The sequence below is a fragment of the Heliconius melpomene genome, chromosome 15 (genome assembly GCF_056956725.1).
Source record: "Heliconius melpomene rosina isolate 202511_hmr_F chromosome 15, ASM5695672v1, whole genome shotgun sequence".
Classification (NCBI taxonomy): Eukaryota; Metazoa; Arthropoda; class Insecta; order Lepidoptera; family Nymphalidae; genus Heliconius; species Heliconius melpomene.
In genome coordinates, this window is record NC_140403.1 from 6255085 (window position 1) to 6271639 (window position 16555).

General features: G+C 33.1%; 3 protein-coding genes across 7 annotated transcripts; 1 reads left to right on the forward strand and 2 right to left on the reverse strand.

Annotated features, from left to right (window-relative positions):
* Positions 1 to 1400: 1400 nt before the first annotated feature.
* On the reverse strand, positions 1401 to 15937 carry Hrs (Hepatocyte growth factor regulated tyrosine kinase substrate). Of its 5 annotated transcripts, XM_085197827.1 has the most exons (13): positions 15780 to 15937; positions 15466 to 15550; positions 15245 to 15348; positions 14293 to 14453; positions 12736 to 12851; positions 12497 to 12617; positions 10958 to 11065; positions 7637 to 7784; positions 6958 to 7118; positions 5919 to 6052; positions 5217 to 5343; positions 4172 to 4369; positions 1401 to 3140 (listed from the first exon to the last, which is right to left on the reverse strand). In XM_085197827.1, the coding sequence occupies exons 1-13, from the start codon at positions 15811 to 15813 to the stop codon at positions 1878 to 1880; spliced, it is 2760 nt and encodes a 919-aa protein (XP_085053953.1). In that variant the 5' UTR covers positions 15814 to 15937; the 3' UTR covers positions 1401 to 1877. The 5 variants fall into 5 exon arrangements, with proteins under 5 accessions (XP_085053953.1, XP_085053954.1, XP_085053956.1 ...); XM_085197828.1 differs by lacking the exon at positions 15466 to 15550 and having other exon boundaries at positions 15780 to 15915; XM_085197830.1 differs by lacking the exons at positions 14293 to 14453; positions 15245 to 15348; positions 15466 to 15550; positions 15780 to 15937 and adding an exon at positions 13323 to 13437.
* On the reverse strand, positions 8270 to 9986 carry LOC146531489 (targeting protein for Xklp2 homolog). The gene has a single exon (XM_085197832.1). It carries the CDS (start codon positions 9857 to 9859, stop codon positions 8444 to 8446), a length of 1416 nt encoding a protein of 471 aa, XP_085053958.1. The 5' UTR covers positions 9860 to 9986; the 3' UTR covers positions 8270 to 8443.
* Positions 10081 to 10522, forward strand: LOC146531490 (U6 snRNA-associated Sm-like protein LSm5). The gene has a single exon (XM_085197833.1). It carries the CDS (start codon positions 10203 to 10205, stop codon positions 10485 to 10487), a length of 285 nt encoding a protein of 94 aa, XP_085053959.1. The 5' UTR covers positions 10081 to 10202; the 3' UTR covers positions 10488 to 10522.
* Positions 15938 to 16555: the final 618 nt, after the last annotated feature.

Sequence of the window (16555 nt, forward strand, 5' to 3'; positions counted from 1 at the left end):
TCACAATCACATTAACATTTTCAAATTCTATTGTCAATGTCAATTATTCCCGCGCGTAGATTAAATTATAAACAAGTTTTTTTTTAAGATTAAATACATCTATGGCAACTTTAAAGCACAAACAAACTTAAACATGGTGAAAGTCATCCCAAAATTATTAATTTTATAAAAGAAATTATATAAAAGATTATTTTTACTAGACCAAAAATTATTATAAATTACTTATTTAGAAAACGTGTAAAATTTTTACGAAGTGGGATTTGATTGAAACGCTCTTAGAAACTGTCCAAGCGCTATGATCACTAAGCCATACGTTCTCATTAAGCTATGTCGGAATTTAACTTATAAAAATCCAAATTGTTATTGTTTCTAACATAAACGGGCAAGTTTGTCTTGTAATCTATATATATAAAAGGACTTGTCCTCACTGACTGATGTAAGACGCACGCACAGCCTTAACCGCTGATGGTAGAAACGAGATATTTGGACAAAAGTTTACTTTCGTAATCTGGACATCCACTAAGGGATTTTGAAAAATTTTAACCCTAAAGGGGTGAAATAGAGGTTCAAAGTTTGTATGAAAAAAAATTTAAATCGGCACCGATTTTTATAAAATTTGAAATTTAGATTTTTAAAAGTATTTAATTGAACACGTGTTTCATCGTTTTCTAGAATTCTCCGCCTAAGGGTGCAAATAAGGGGATGAAAGTTTGTATAGAGAAATCCTTAAAACGCCACCGATTATTATAAAATTTGAAATTTAGACTCTTAAAAATATTTAATTGAACATGTATTTCATGGTTTTCTAGAATTCACCCCCTAAGGGTGCAAATAAGGGGTTAAAAGTTTGTATGGAAAAATCTTTAAATCGCCACCGATTTTTATAAAAATTCAAATTTAGACTCTTAAAAATATTTCATTGAACACATGTTTTGTGGTTTCATAGAATTCACCCCTAAATAAGCAAGCGAAGCGCGCGTCCGCTAGTATTCTATACTAATACTAATAGCTATCTCTGAAAGAGCCCCACTTCCAAGTTAGTGCGTACGCATACTGTCTTAACTACATATGAAACTAATAGTCCTCAAAATATCAGCTTTGCTAAAATTACGTAGGTCTGGGGACCCTTGGGCTATTTGGGTATATGTATTCTGTGGTCTCGACAACAGAGCGAAATAATAATATTAAATACTAGTGGGCCCGTGCGGGGCTACGCCCGCTTGAAATAGAAGTATTAATAAAGAAATTGGAAACTAAAGATTTAGTAAATTTATTGTATTAAATAAAAAAGTTGACGACTGTTACCCATTAAGTGTTTTTAAATTCACCAGCTTTTTCCTGTGGTTGAGACTTTAAAGTACAATATTATAATATACACTTAACAAAATAAAACACACATGCACTTTTATAAATTTTTATTATTATACATAATAGTCGTAACTTAGATGTAAATAATATAAAACAAAATATTATGTGCAAATAAAAATAAAATAATAAATTTGAATTTTATATTAATATTCTAACATCTAATATATAATTAGAATTATAACAGACATTTTTACATTTTAGCACATTTACATAGATTACAAGGCCATCTTCTCTAAAACCTAAATTGCCTACTGCCTGTTAATCAATGTGTGTTACGTAAGAATGTGACGTTCCATCAACCACAAAACATTTGGACAGCATTCTAATATAAACAATATTTCAACATCAAGGTTTACAAGCTGTATGAGTATATGCAAGTTATTTCATAAAAAAATTAAAACCACTTTACATTTCTATAATGAATCATTGTGACGTTATCGAATTCCCATATAATATGTAGTTATAAATAAACAGTCTAATAAATATATTTCTTCATTAGTAAGTTAAATTCAATCAAAACTAATAAGTTCTGCAGTGTTATTATTATGTTCAGATTTCACTGGCGTCTGAACTTGCTGCACCTGCTGGTTAGGTATTTGTTGTTGGTTGGGCGGGCCATTACCGTAGTTCTGCTGCACCTTGATGGATTGACCTTGAACGTTTTGTGGGATTCCCTGAATTGGCTGTGGGCCCTGATTGGGTACTTGACCTTGCATTTGTGGGACTTGCTGCATAGCACCAGGCATCATTTGGGGCATTTGTTGGACGGAAGGCATCTGACCTTGTGGGTTGGGCTGCATTTGCGGATTGTGAGCCTGTGGGGGATGTCCTTGTATTGGTACAGATTGCACCTGCGTCATTTGGGGGTGAGACATCTGTTGGCCTTGGCTCTGTGGGACTTGTGATGATTGAGGCAATTGATGATTTGGTCCAGGTAGTGACTGGTTCTGCATCATAGGTTGGCCCTGCAAAGGCATTGGTTGGCCGGGCATTTGCATTTGAGGCATATGAGGTATGTTTGCACCAGGTTGTTGACTGTTTGGTGGATTTTGTACACTCATTGAGTATGAGACAGGTACTTGTTGGTTATTATTTGGTTGGCTGCCCTGCATGAGTGGCATTCTCATATTAGGCATTTGCATTGCATACATAGGATTGGCAGGATTGACTTGTTGGCTGATAGTCATTGGTGGCATCAGGTTAGAGGCTTGGGCTGGGTTTGGTACATTTTGCTTGGGTAGCTGCTGGGTAGTCTGTGGGTTTTGTGGGACAGTCTGTCCGGGTAAGCCATTTGGCACACTCGGTGGCATCATTTGATGAACACCTGGCTGGTTGGGCATTCGTATCTGTTGCATCTGCTGCATCATCACCTGTTGTTGGAGAGCAAGTTGCTGATTCAAGCCTGGCCTCATATTAGGTTGATTCATTGGGGGTGGGAGACTGGTTGGTTGACTCAGACCCATTCCAGATGCCATCATAACAAAGTTGTTACTTTGTGGCATTTGTGGCATAGATTGAGACATTTGATTTACATTCATAGGGTTGCCAGCTTGTGACATCTGTGGCTGACCAGGCAATGGAAGTGTGCCATCAGTAGTAGCTTGTGGCATAATTTGTGGCTGGAATTGAGGGTTAGAGTATAATGCCTGATTGGGATATCCTGGTTGAAATTGGTGCATTGAGACACCTGGCATGTAGAAACCGCTGTTTGCTGACATCATATATTGGTGCTTTTGTTGCTCTTGTCTCATTTGCATTTCTCTTTCTTGTTCCTGTAAAATTACAAATTATTAAAAAAACAAGCGTGAGTCGGGCTTATCCACTGAAGGTTCCTTACAAAAATTGGAAGTCCAGAGCCTATTCATTTGATACCTCACTTGAACTAGCGACTTTAATATCAAATTTTGCCCCCCTTTTAAGGATATTTTTTTGGATTTAAAGTTATAGTTCAAATGTATAGTTTTCAGACTTTTTTCAGAACAAGTACTACCCATAGATGTAAGCTGCCTACTTTCATAATTCTAGGTCAACTGGAAGTACCCTATTAATTTTAACCCCTTTTATAATGTCGAAATACACGGTTTTTGCTACTAAACGCTATTACTTTTTAGGATTGAACCACAAATGTATAGTTTTCAGATTTTTTCCTGAACAAATACTACTTGTAGATGCTTACTGCTAAATTTCATAATTTTAGGTTAACCAGCAGTACTCTATTATTTTTATTCCTTTTACAGTGTCGAAATATGCGTTTTTTGTATTTTAAGGCTGTTAGGATTTAAGGCTTTTTAGGATTTAACTCAAATATACAGTTTTCAAACAAAGTGGCAACTAGCGTCAACAAATAGTACTAAACTAGTACTATATGTAGATGCTAGTTGCCAAATTTCATAATTCTAGGTCAATCGGAAGTACCTTATGAATTTTGTGATTTTCTTTAGTGTCGAAATACGCATTTATTGCGATAAACACGGCCATATCTTTTTTCTAAGTATATATAGAAATATGTTTTACATCACGAAATCATGGGGCTGTAGATCTGATTATATGGTTTGAATTTCAACCCGATATCTCCAAGCGTTCCTGAGATACAGGGTCTTGACAGACAGACAGACGGACAACAGAGCGATCTTATAAGGGTCCCTTTTTTAAAAAAAAGTACGGAACCCTAAAGTATTAACAAACTAAACAATTCAAAAACATATTATTAAAAATAATAATTAAAAAGAATATATACATAATATATATATATATATATACCTCTAAGTTTAATACAATAATAAATAGCAACATCAATCAATACCTGTACACGCTGCAACGCCAGCTGTCGTTGATACTGCAAATATTCGTGTTTCTTCTTCCTCATGGCCTGCAATTTGACCGCCATTTGCATTTGCCGCTGTCGTTCAGCCGCCTCGGCCTGCGCCGCAAGACGCGCCGCGTGCTCCGCGCGGAGCGTGTCGAGGGCTGCGCGGCTGTCCCGCACTTGGTTTATTTTGTCCTTGTTGGAATATCAATTCAAATTAGATTTTTTTAAATATAATTTTCAGCTTTACGCTGTACCCCGCATATATCAAGGTAGGTAGACTGAACCTAATGTTAAGACATTCCATACCCTTCTTTCCACCAAAAGCTCATGGCATTGCGTGTTGAGTGGCGAAACCAGCGTAAAAGATAAGAAAATATTTCATAGTTAATTTCCCCTCGTAGGAATCGAACCTACAACCACGGCGTTTGCAGTTACACGCTACTGCGTCACGACAGCTAGAAATAGTAATAACATTTGTTTAATTATTATATTATAAATTATCTATTGCCTATTAATTCAAAAGTTAATAATCATATATAGAAGTTAATTTAGATTTTTACTATAAAAAGAGTTGACGCCATTTATGTAAACTCTCAAGTATTTGGACGTAATATTTTTATTCTTTATATCAAACCATTGCTTTTATTTACCATCAAACACTCCTAATTTTATATAAAGAAATAAAATAATTATCAGAAAGGCCGCTGTAGCGCAGTGAGCCTGCGTCTGTTTTATATACGCGACGGATGTATTAGATTCCCATTCGGGGAAATTAAATATTTAACATTTCTATTTCTTCCCTGTGATTACGTGGCAAAGTGCGGCGTTGAATTCCGTCACTCAACATGTAATGTCTCCAAAATACGGTTGAAAGCGGGGATGGAGTGTCTCTCCACTAGATTCCCAGGTTCCCCCTGCCTACTCTGCTAGGTGGAAGAGTATACTACTATAAAATATTAAAATTTTGTATTTTTAGATTGTGGTGTCATAATGGCCAAATTGTTTCACTTAAAAATGTAATATACATAGCTATACATACCTGCAAGCTTTCCAAATAAACACGTTTGTCGTCTTGCTGCTGTATGTAGCGCAACAACTTCGAATGCATCGCGGTGATGTTCATGAACAACGTCTGCACCGAGGTGTCGTTGGCGATTGAACGACCGCTGGGAATATTCAAATATGTATTTAATTTTTTTATTCTTTAAAACAGAAAATATACGAAATATTCTGTTTTGCACAATTAATCAGTTTGTTCATTGAATGGCATATATATTATATAAATTTAGTGATAAAAAATATATTAAGTTTAAATATACAAAATAGTCTACTTTTTTTTTTATAGAGAGATAATAACTTTTATTCTATTTATCTAGTTCTATATACTATTTATAGAGTTCCACCACTCAACACGAAATTCCTTCAGAATTTGGCGGAAAGTTGGGAACAGAGTGTCTTAACATTAGGTTCCTTCTGCTTGATTTATTTATTTTAATTATTTATCGTTATTCTTCCGTTTTCTGTTATTACTGTCATTTACCGTCTATCCAGTATGTACCATCATTATGACATAAGTTTCTTAAATATTTTTTGTTCAAAAATGATATTAGGTTTAATTTATTATTTTTAGTACATTTTTTACATTTATGGGCAGACATCATTTCCCTATCAGTGTTATACATTATGTATCTTTTGTTAGTATAGTACTTAAATAAAAAAAAAACAGTCAGCTCCCACTTACCGAGATGAATTACTTTTCATTCTATTAACAAAAATCTCAACTTGAGATTTAAGAGATTCAACAAATTCGTCAATTTCCTTATCTTCGGCCTCGTCATCTTGATTTTTGTTAGCATTGGGCTTTAGATACTCTTGCTGAAATTATTTTATTAAATTTAACTTTAAATTTTTATTTAAAGAATTAAAATAAGCTCAAGATGTTGAATAAAAATTCCCATCATTTTGAATGTGCATAATAAAAAAAATAATGGATTCTTTGAATACACAATTATAAAATAAAATGAAAGATACTATAATATAATATCTATAATAACTGAAAAAGTAAACAGCACTACAAAACTTAAATACTTAAATTGAATCATAAAAAAGTGACAAAATATTAGTTTACTTTTTATGAAAACAAAAAAGACTACATAGTGAGATTATAGCCCACACCAGGAAACCGTCCAAGGGCTCAGAAGCGCCTGATCAAACGGACGGTGACGGTGTTCAAATCACGCTATAAATTTTTATTACATATTTTCTTAAAAAGTACTTTTATTTCCAATGTGTGGAATAACACTTTAAAAAAAAAACTGGACAAGCGCGAATCGGGCTCGTCTACTGAGGGTTCCGTACAAAAATTGACAGTCTCCAGCCTTTTCGGATATTCAAACTTAACTTAGCCAAAGCCCTTTTATCTAATATCTCACTTTAACTATCGGCTTTAATACTACTTGGCCCCCTTTTAAGGCTATTATTTTTTAAGATTTGACCACAAATGTATAGTTTTCAGATTTTTCTCTGAACTAGATGAACCTGTAGATGCTAGAAGTACCTTATTAATTTTGATTCCCTTCGTAATGTCAAAATACGGGGTAAAATTTGGTATTAAAGCTGCTAGTTCAAGTGAGGTATCAAATGAAAGGGCTCTGGCTAAGTTTGAATTTCAGAAAAAGGTCACCTTCAGTGAACCTCCAATTTTTGTACGGAACCCTAAGTGGGCGTGCCCGGTTTTATTCGTTAAAAGGGTCGGAGCCCTAAAAAGAAATATACTTTACCTCATTGGTATCATTAGAAGTGTGTGAAGGCGCAGTGGGTGCGTTAGCGGCGTCACGTGACAACCTTTGCTCCCAGTAGTTTCTGTCTAAGTAGCGTGATAGCTCAGAATTGGTTGTACTGTGCTCCGGTGAGGCACTCACTGAGGACGGGGTTGGAGAAACTAAAAATATAGGCCTTTCATATTAACTTCAAAGAATATCAAAACCAAAAAAAAAGAATAGCAGATTTTTTTTTTCACTTTCACTCTTTTGTAGTTAGAGTTTGCAAATATGACTCATATTAGAAAGTGTCAGAGAGAGCCTACTGATGTTATATTTTATATCTTTTGTTTTATTTTAAGATATTGTTTGTTAAGTGGCAACACCATCACCCTTCATCCTTAATATAGCAGGGTAAGCAAGGGGAACATAGTGTTAATACACTCCATTTCTCACTTTCCGCCAAATTGTCGGGTTATGGAGTGACAGACCTCAACGCTTCTTTTTGTTTTTTTACTAGAGTGAGGAAATAAAAAAAAAATAATTCACTGCCCTGTGTGGGAATTGAACACACAACCGTCGCATTTAGTCAGACGCTATGCCACTGCGCTACTTCAGCCTTTTGAGGAAAATCTCGATTAAAGATAGAACCTACAAAGAAGACATAGTTACATGAGTCTAAGTATAAATAACACAATACTTGTGGGATGCAATGTGGTTTCTGGTGCAATGTAAGATCTGGACCTGCGCTCCTTTTCCTTGTGTTCGGCTTCAGATTGGCTTAAAGCGAGGGCCAGTTGCAGTTCCTCTTCTTCTTGAAGTTCATCAGCTGACTTCCCAGGTCGTTTCTGGGATTCATTTAGTTTTATTATTTATAACTTTTTTATAGTATCATGCTGTATTTTTCAAACAGTAGAGTAGGCAGAGGGAACCTAGTGTTAAGACACTCTGTTCCCCATTTTCTGCTCAATTCTGAAGGCATTGTGTGACACCAGGGCAAAGTAATTAAAATATTAAATATTTCTTTTCCTTGAGTGGGATTCGAACCCACAACCTGTCGCGTTTACAGTCACACTTTGTGCCCCTGCAATAGTAACCCCAAACATTAATAGATATAGTATACCAGTTGTGGCTATTGTTCCAGTAACAAAAACAACTTAAAAAAATATACAAATTTTTGTAATGCCAATTATTGTTGCCATGGTATACATTGCTCTTTTTAGATCTCTCGACTTTCCATTCACATAAAATATATATAAAAATTAAAAATCTTTATATTCTATATTTGATAAGGTTGTTTAAATTTAAATAAAGGTATATAAATAAAACAAACTTAAATTATTCCAATAATATATTCACAAATTAAGAATCAACTTGAATGAATTCAACCACTAACATTAAAATGTCATTAAAATCAGTAAATAATAGGATACATCATCAATCATGCTCTATCATCATTATTATATTATACTATACTTTCAAAACAAAATTCATTAATATTACTTAATCAATTTTCTTTTAATCTCCTAACAAATTTGGGTGTTTCAGGTACTGTGAGAGGTGCAATAGATTTTTCTGGCACAAAGGGATTCAATGGTGGAACTGGTTTTGCATGATGAATCAATCTCGCTCTTAGCTTTGCAATCGCTCTTTCCTCTGCTTCTTGTAGCTCCCTTTCATTCTGTTGTCTCAACCTCTCATTCTCTTCTTCCTTTTCTTTTAGTTGTTTTTCAAATCTTTCTCTTTCTGCAGCTCGTTTTTCGCATGTTAGTTTGAAGGGAGCAGATTTGACTTGCAATGGTTGCAGCACTGGCTTGAAGGGTTCCTTGTAAAGAACAATAGCTGGCTTTGCCTCAAATTTCACAAAATTCTCTTTATTCTCTGAAGATGTATTAGATGAATTGCTTGGTATGGTGATGTTTTGCATCCTCTTTTTTACTGCTATAGGTAAAGGTTGAGCTTTGAACTGAGATGCAAGTTTTCGTTCTTCCTCAAGTTGCCTCCTTATACATTCTTCTCTTTTTTGTTTTAGGTCTTCATCTCTCTTTTGAAATGAGAATGGCTCTGGTTTGACAGGTCCATGTCGTTGTATATGTTTATCACAAGATTTATGATTAGCAAGTGGCTTGTATGCCTTAGTATTATGGCTAAGATGATCGGTAGAGGTGTTTCTGTTGTAGAGAAATTTAAGATTCACTGGTTTAGTAGTATGTACAACAGGTTTTGGTACTATTTGTGGTTTCTCAAGAATGTGCTTTGGGGCTGGTCGAGCTTTGAATTTAGTAACTTGTCCTGGAGCTTGAACAATCTTTTTCTGAATTTCTGTCAACTTAAATGGTTCAGGAATTGTAAATGATTTTTTTGACACTTCAGGTAAGTTTTTGGGACCTTCAATAACTGATTTAGGAATTGGATTGGCTTTGATTTTAAATTTTTTCATCTCCTCAATTTCTAATTCTTCTTTTTCTTTTTGAGAAATAATGTGTTGTGGTCTTGAACGTGCTTTACATCTTAGCATTGGAGACTGAGGAACTGTAAGTCCAGTTTGGCCAAAGTTATTTTTTGGACGGGACAACTGAGATCTATTAGAACGAAAACGGTCGGGTGTATCTCTTTCGTAATGATAAATTGCTTCGGCCATTGACACAAATTTAGTTCTAGATAAGTCTTGATGTACTGCTATTGGTCTCTTATGTCTTTCATAAACATCTTCCCTGGCATCTGAAAGCTCCATCTTTATTAAGTCTTCTCTAAGATTCGCAATATCATTCATTGACATAGATTTACGCAAATTGAAATCATTTTGAAAATCATAATCTATTGTTTCATGAAATCCAAAATCTTCTTCTGTTGGTTCATCTTTGATATGCAAGTTTTCATAATTAATTTCACCTCGAAAGTTAGTTACAAACTTTTTAGACATGTTTTATCACAATTATACTGAGTATTTAAAAGTAAATCACGCTCGCTTACAATACCGTTATTTTAAATGTATTTCAAATTCGAAACCGCTGTCTCTTGTCATAAGTTATGACTAATAACTGCTTTTTAAAAGTTGCCATGTTCGAACGAAGTAACAATAAAGCCAACATGGAGAAAAAAGGGTTAACTTGTTATGTTATAAGTTGTCTATGAGTCCACTGTCTGACTGTCAAACTCAAATGACGTTTATCGACCGTAATTCCATGATATACATGAAATGTAAAAAGGCAAACGAGTTAAAATTATAAGATAATAAAGTATTAAATCATTTTACCATATAAAAAATGGCACAAGCATTACCTAATCCTAACACATTATTACCACTTGAACTGGTAGACAAATGTATAGGATCAAGAATTCATATTATAATGAAGAATGACAAAGAAATGGTTGGAACGCTGCAAGGCTTTGATGACTTTGTAAATATGTTGTTAGACGATGTGACAGAATATGAGTCAACGCCAGAAGGAAGAAAAATAACTAAATTGGATCAAATATTACTCAACGGAAATAATATAGCAATGTTGGTGCCAGGAGGTGAAATGCCGGGTGACTCGTACGACGGATAATAAGTTTTAGGTTAAATAAATGTATTTTAAGTTTCTATTTATCTTTTAATACCTGAAAAAGGTACATATTGAATTTTATTTAATTTAAGAAGTATATATGCTTAAAATAGCGATAGTTACTGAATTTCCTGAAACTAATATGTACTTAGTTAAAAAGAACTAGAATATTTAGAAAATCTGTAGTATAAATTAAGACTGCAAATAAGATAATAAATTATTTCCTCTTTTTTACCTACTTAACTTCATTTTTTCCAAACACCTTTAGGAAATTAACCTTGTTGAAATAGAGGAAAATAACTATTATCAAACTAATACTATAATTAGAGAGAAACACAATTTTTTTATATTTTACTTCTGATATTTAGTTTTTATATTTTTGCTACAAATGTTTCAAATTGTTTAATTCTTAAATCAAAATAATAACAATAAAATTATTCGTAATGAAATATAAGTATCTACTTAAAACATACCTGTGGCTGAGCAGGCCCATAGTCATTGGCTGTATCAACAATTTCTAACTTAGTTGAAGAAGATGGTGGACGGCTTACTTTATCAAAGCAAGCATCGCATACTCTGACCTATATATCAAAACATATTATTTTTCTTTATTTATAATTCAGTAAGTATAATACAGGGTGAGTCATATTGAACTTTCCGGTTTTGGAAGGACGTTGCACGAAGAAGGGAAGGAGTAGAAGGGTGGGGATGGTGTCATTAGACGCGCCATGACATGCAGTTTTAGTGTGAGCAATGGCTTGGTCGGGACAACATCGTGCGTTCGTAGTTGAAGAGTTTATTAAAAATGGCGGCTCCGTGATCACAACACAGCGTGCGTTCCGTTTACATTTTGCTATTGGTCGACGTGATCCCATTCCCACTGGACCAACAATCAGAAATTGGGTATCAAATTTTAGAGCAACATCATCAGCATTAAAAACAAGACCACAAGGCCGAATTAGGACGTCAACGTCAGCGGAAAACGTGGATAGAGTGCGGGCTTCAATTCAACAATCCCCTCGGCGTTCTGTTCGGAAACATGCCGCTTCACTAGGATTATCTTTCAGTAGTGTCCGCAGAATACTGCATAGAGACCTTAAATTTCACCCATACAAGATTCAGGTAGTGCAAGAATTAACAGTTAGAGACTTAGACACACGAACAAATTTATGCCGCGACATTCAGCAGATCCCCCGCACTGCTGTTTTGATCTTCAGTGATGAGGCACATTTTCACCTCGCCGGAACTGTCAACAAACAGAATTTTCGATACTGGGCTGAGAATAACCCACGAAACCTACACGAACGACCACTTCACAGCCCTCGAGTGACAGTGTGGTGCGCTATTGCAGAGTTTGGTGTGTGGGGTCCCTATTTTTTTGAAGAAGATGGTCAAGTCGTCACAGTTACCTCTGCTCGGTATTGCGACATGCTTGAAACTTTTCTGAAACTGAAATTGGAGGAATTAACGCAGAATCATGACAACGATAACATCTGGTTCCAACAAGATGGTGCTACAGCCCATACATCCAGGCGTTCAATGGAAATCCTGCGACAAATGTTTCCCGGTCATCTCATTTCTTTGCGAGGTGACGTTGGGTGGCCGCCGAGATCACCTGATTTAACCCCCTGCGATTTCTTTCTCTGGGGTTACCTGAAGGAAAAGGTGTACACGCATCGTCCCCGAACCATCGATGAACTGAAGGCTGCAATCACGGAAGAAATCAATGCTATTCCGCTGAATATGACTCGACGAGTAATGGACAACTTCCGGGAAAGGCTTCAGCAGTGTGTGGTCAATGGAGGTAGACATTTACAGGATATCATTTTTAAAACCAACTAAATTAAAACTGCATGTTATGTGCTTTCAAACAATAAAATAATTTTTACTGCATGTCGCTTTGTTTTTAATACACACCTTATTGAAATCGGAAAGTTCAATATGACTCACCCTGTACTATTAAGATCCATAATAAGATTTTTAGTAGTGCTATATTAAAAAGTAACTGTTACCTCTTTTTCTATGCCAAACTTAGGTAGAGTAGATGTCTTTGCACTGCATTGTTGACAGAAAACTTGACCACACGCACGACAATGGTGACGGCGCACCATTAAAGTGAATGCTGTGCGGCATCTATATATTAGAAATGAATGAATGCTAACTTAATAATAAATAATTATATATTAAAAACTAAGATTTGGAATAAAGGACTTTATTATTATTATTATTTATATTAAAAATTAAAACTAACCTGTGACACACTTCACCATCGGCCCATTCGGGCGCTGTGTCAGCTGAAAACATCGCATCAGATTCCTTTAATGCGGGAAATTTGTGGCCTTCTGCTTTCAAAATGTTCACAGTGTCCTGTTAAATAAGGATAACAAGACTGTTACAATAATATTTAATTATTTTGAATAGTTAATATAATAAGAATAATTAGCAATAAAATGAATCTTAAATATTTTTTACAGTACTGACTCAAACACAATTTTTATACACTTAATGTTTTTGTTGTGTGATGAATTAGATATGAAATGTGAATCATAAACTGGCTGACATTGACTCAAAAAAAGGTGTAAACGTCACATTCGCCATTGTAATCGTAATTTAAGTTTAAGGACCTAAGAGCTATTATTTTCAAATATTATATATAAATAAGAGTATATTATTTCCAAAATTTATATATAGTTTATATTAAAAATTTTTGCACTAATTGTAAAAAAAATATAGACAATTTTACTCTATACTCCCAGCAGATAGACATCACATATTGCAACAGGTCATTGACTTGACTGATATGAAAGATTTATTAAAATAATATAATTTTATCTATACCTAGTACATTATTATTTATACAATAACAGAGTACTCTATAAATAAAGTAACAATACTGTAATATGCAGCACAATGAGACTCCCGAGGCATCGGTTCTTAATTAGATAAAGAAAAATCAATAATGATATAGAATTACTAATACGCGCGTACAATAGTGGGTGGTAAATATTATATTTTCTTGCATTTAGGAAAAATCTCTTGCTATGCTCTGTCATAGATTTAATATATAATAATTATATATATATATATATATATATATATATATATATATATTAAATAATTATATATTAAATCATATCAAAATCAAATAACAACAAAAACATTCAAGTAAAGTTTGCCCTTCATTTACTTTAGAGTTACTAAATCAGTTTTGAATCTTTAAAAAAAAATAAGCTTATTATTATATACAGTGGCACATTTGTGTGACTGTAAACGCGACGGTTGTGTCAATTTATTTTTACATGTTCAATATTACCAGACAATGGTCAATGTAATACTTTCCTTAACCAAACCAGGATATGTAAACTTAATGCATTTGTACTTTTCTAACAGATTTGCCTGTCTTTTGAAATAAAAATATCTTCTTGGGTGTGATTTGAACCCAAACCCACAGTAAGCATAAATAAAGCATTTGTGATCTAGCTTTGTCGTATTATAAAAACAAATCGGCAAATGTAATTTTCGTGATTTTTTTCCTTAATCTAGCTTAATAATAGACTTTTGATATCATACCCATATTATACCACTAATGATCTATCAATATATATATTTTTAGCTTCACACTGTATCCCGTACATAGGCAGTAGGGGTAGGCAGAGAGAACCTGGGAACCTAGTATAAAAACACTCCATTCCCATTAAACACTTCCATTACCCATTTTCTGCCAAATTCTAAAAACATAATTATCTTCACCTTAGCTAGAATAAACACTAATGACTGACAACTGTATTTGCCAGTTGTAGTATCTTACCTGAACTGCTCTATATTTAGGATTGTTACGAAACGCAAAAGCCCAGGCTTGTATCAACTCTAATATTTTAGATTTCAAATTCTCGTGTTGCGTTGTTTTTACTAAGTCACGAAGCATCTCACAGAATGCTTTTGATGCGACTTCATCATGCACTCCAGATCCTGTAACATTAAGATTGTATTAATAATTTAATTATATAATCTAATAAATCTATAGAGGCCATTGTTGTAAAGTAGAATAATAAAAGTAGTCTAATAAAACCTGCAATGGTTGTAGGTTCAATCCCAACTCAGGGGAATGAATTATTTAATCTGGTAACAAAACAAAATGTGGTGTTGAGTTCTGGTACTCAAAACAATGGGAATGGATTTTCTCAACACTAGGGTCGTAACTTTCTACACTGCTATATGCAACATACAGTTTGATGCTGCTTTTTTCCTGTTAATATCTAAAATATTATTTGAGCCGGTTGTAACTAGCCTAATATATTTAACGGGTTAGTTACCCAAATCATTAACCTGTTAATATGTTAAGTTAATGATTTGGGTAACGATTTATAATATTCTTTATAAAATAACTGTAATGATTGCATATTACAGACAAGAAATTAAAAGATATATTTTTGGTTTCCATTATTCTTTTGTGAAGTGTGAAGTGTCTGTCTATCCATTTCAGTCAAAAAACACAGACAATATATTTTTACTATTTTATTATATACATATAAGATTTAACTACAATTTTATACACAAAGATCCAATAATAAAAAGTTTGTTTATTTTATAAAGTTAAGAAGGTGTATATGATATTTAAAGACCATGACAGCAGTAGATCAACATATCACTATAATTGCAATGCTTGTAGGTTCAATCAATCAATGTAGTTTTGCAATCAATCAATGTAGTTTTGCTCAATGCTATATTTTAATAGGAATATATAAATAAATATTACATACCACAATTTTTAACTATACTTTCTAAAGTGAGGAGCGCAAACATAGCCTGGTGAGGGTTTGGTGAGTAAAGCTTCTTTTTCACAGCAGCCACTGCATACTTGGGTCTAGAAGTATAAAATATTGATATGACATTGAAATTATTTTACTTAATACTATATTACTATTCCGAATTTATTTAATACTATATAATAAATAAAAGTGAAGTGAAAAATGTTACTCACGAACAATCATTTTGTCTAATTAAATCACATATTTGTAAAATTGAGGGCCAATCGGGATCTAGGCGTAGATTACTTGTCGCTTTATCTAGAACAAATTAGAAAATATTTCGTCATGTTTTTACGAGCTACATACACTCACAGAATACGGATTTTACTTTTACAAAAAGAAACTGTTGTTGTCTCAAATCATCAATGAAATCATCAAAAAGAAAGTGATGCAAATTAGATAAAATAATCATCGAATAATTTTACAAGGATAAAATAACAAAAAGTAATTGTTTTATCATAATATTGTAACTTTTATACATACTTACCTAGTAATTTATCAAAATTATTAGCTCGAAACATTCTTATTATTAATAAGATTTACAGCAAACAAACTTTTGTTTTAGAAATTCGTATACTTATATGATGATTTTTTTGGGATACAGAAAATTGACAGCTCACTTTGTCAATTTAAGATATTTATAAATGTTGGTCAAATTGAACGTCACTAAGAAAGTTTATCGATCGATTGTTTAACAATTAATAAATACCAATAATATACTAATATATATGTTCTAATATTTTATTTTGTATTGATTTCAACCAAATATGATATATATCTAATAAAAATTATTTAACATTCTTAAATTTTACATATGGCAACATTGTAAAAAGATATTGACTGTGACTGTCCTTTGTTGTTATCTTTATCTCTTATGGTTTATAGGTGTGCTAGTTAAGTACAATTTAAAACAGGATTTTCACGTAAAAAGGAAAATATCGACTTTTAAATTAATATTAATTGTGAATAATAATTTTAAAATTGACAATAATTTCAAAGCAGTTACTTCAATGTGTTTATTATATTTTAAAGAAATTATGTTTATACATTTTAAATAAAAAAAAATTAAGGTAAAATTAAAATAAAATTATTTTTGTAAAATTATTTAAGTAACCATTATAATTATATATTTAAACCTAATGGTCAAATATAAAAGATATTTGACCATTAGGTTTAAATTAAATACTTTCTTGTTGGAGTTCAAGCCTACCATAGAATATAATTTTATCTCTTGATTCCTCGGTCATTGGTCTGATTACAAAA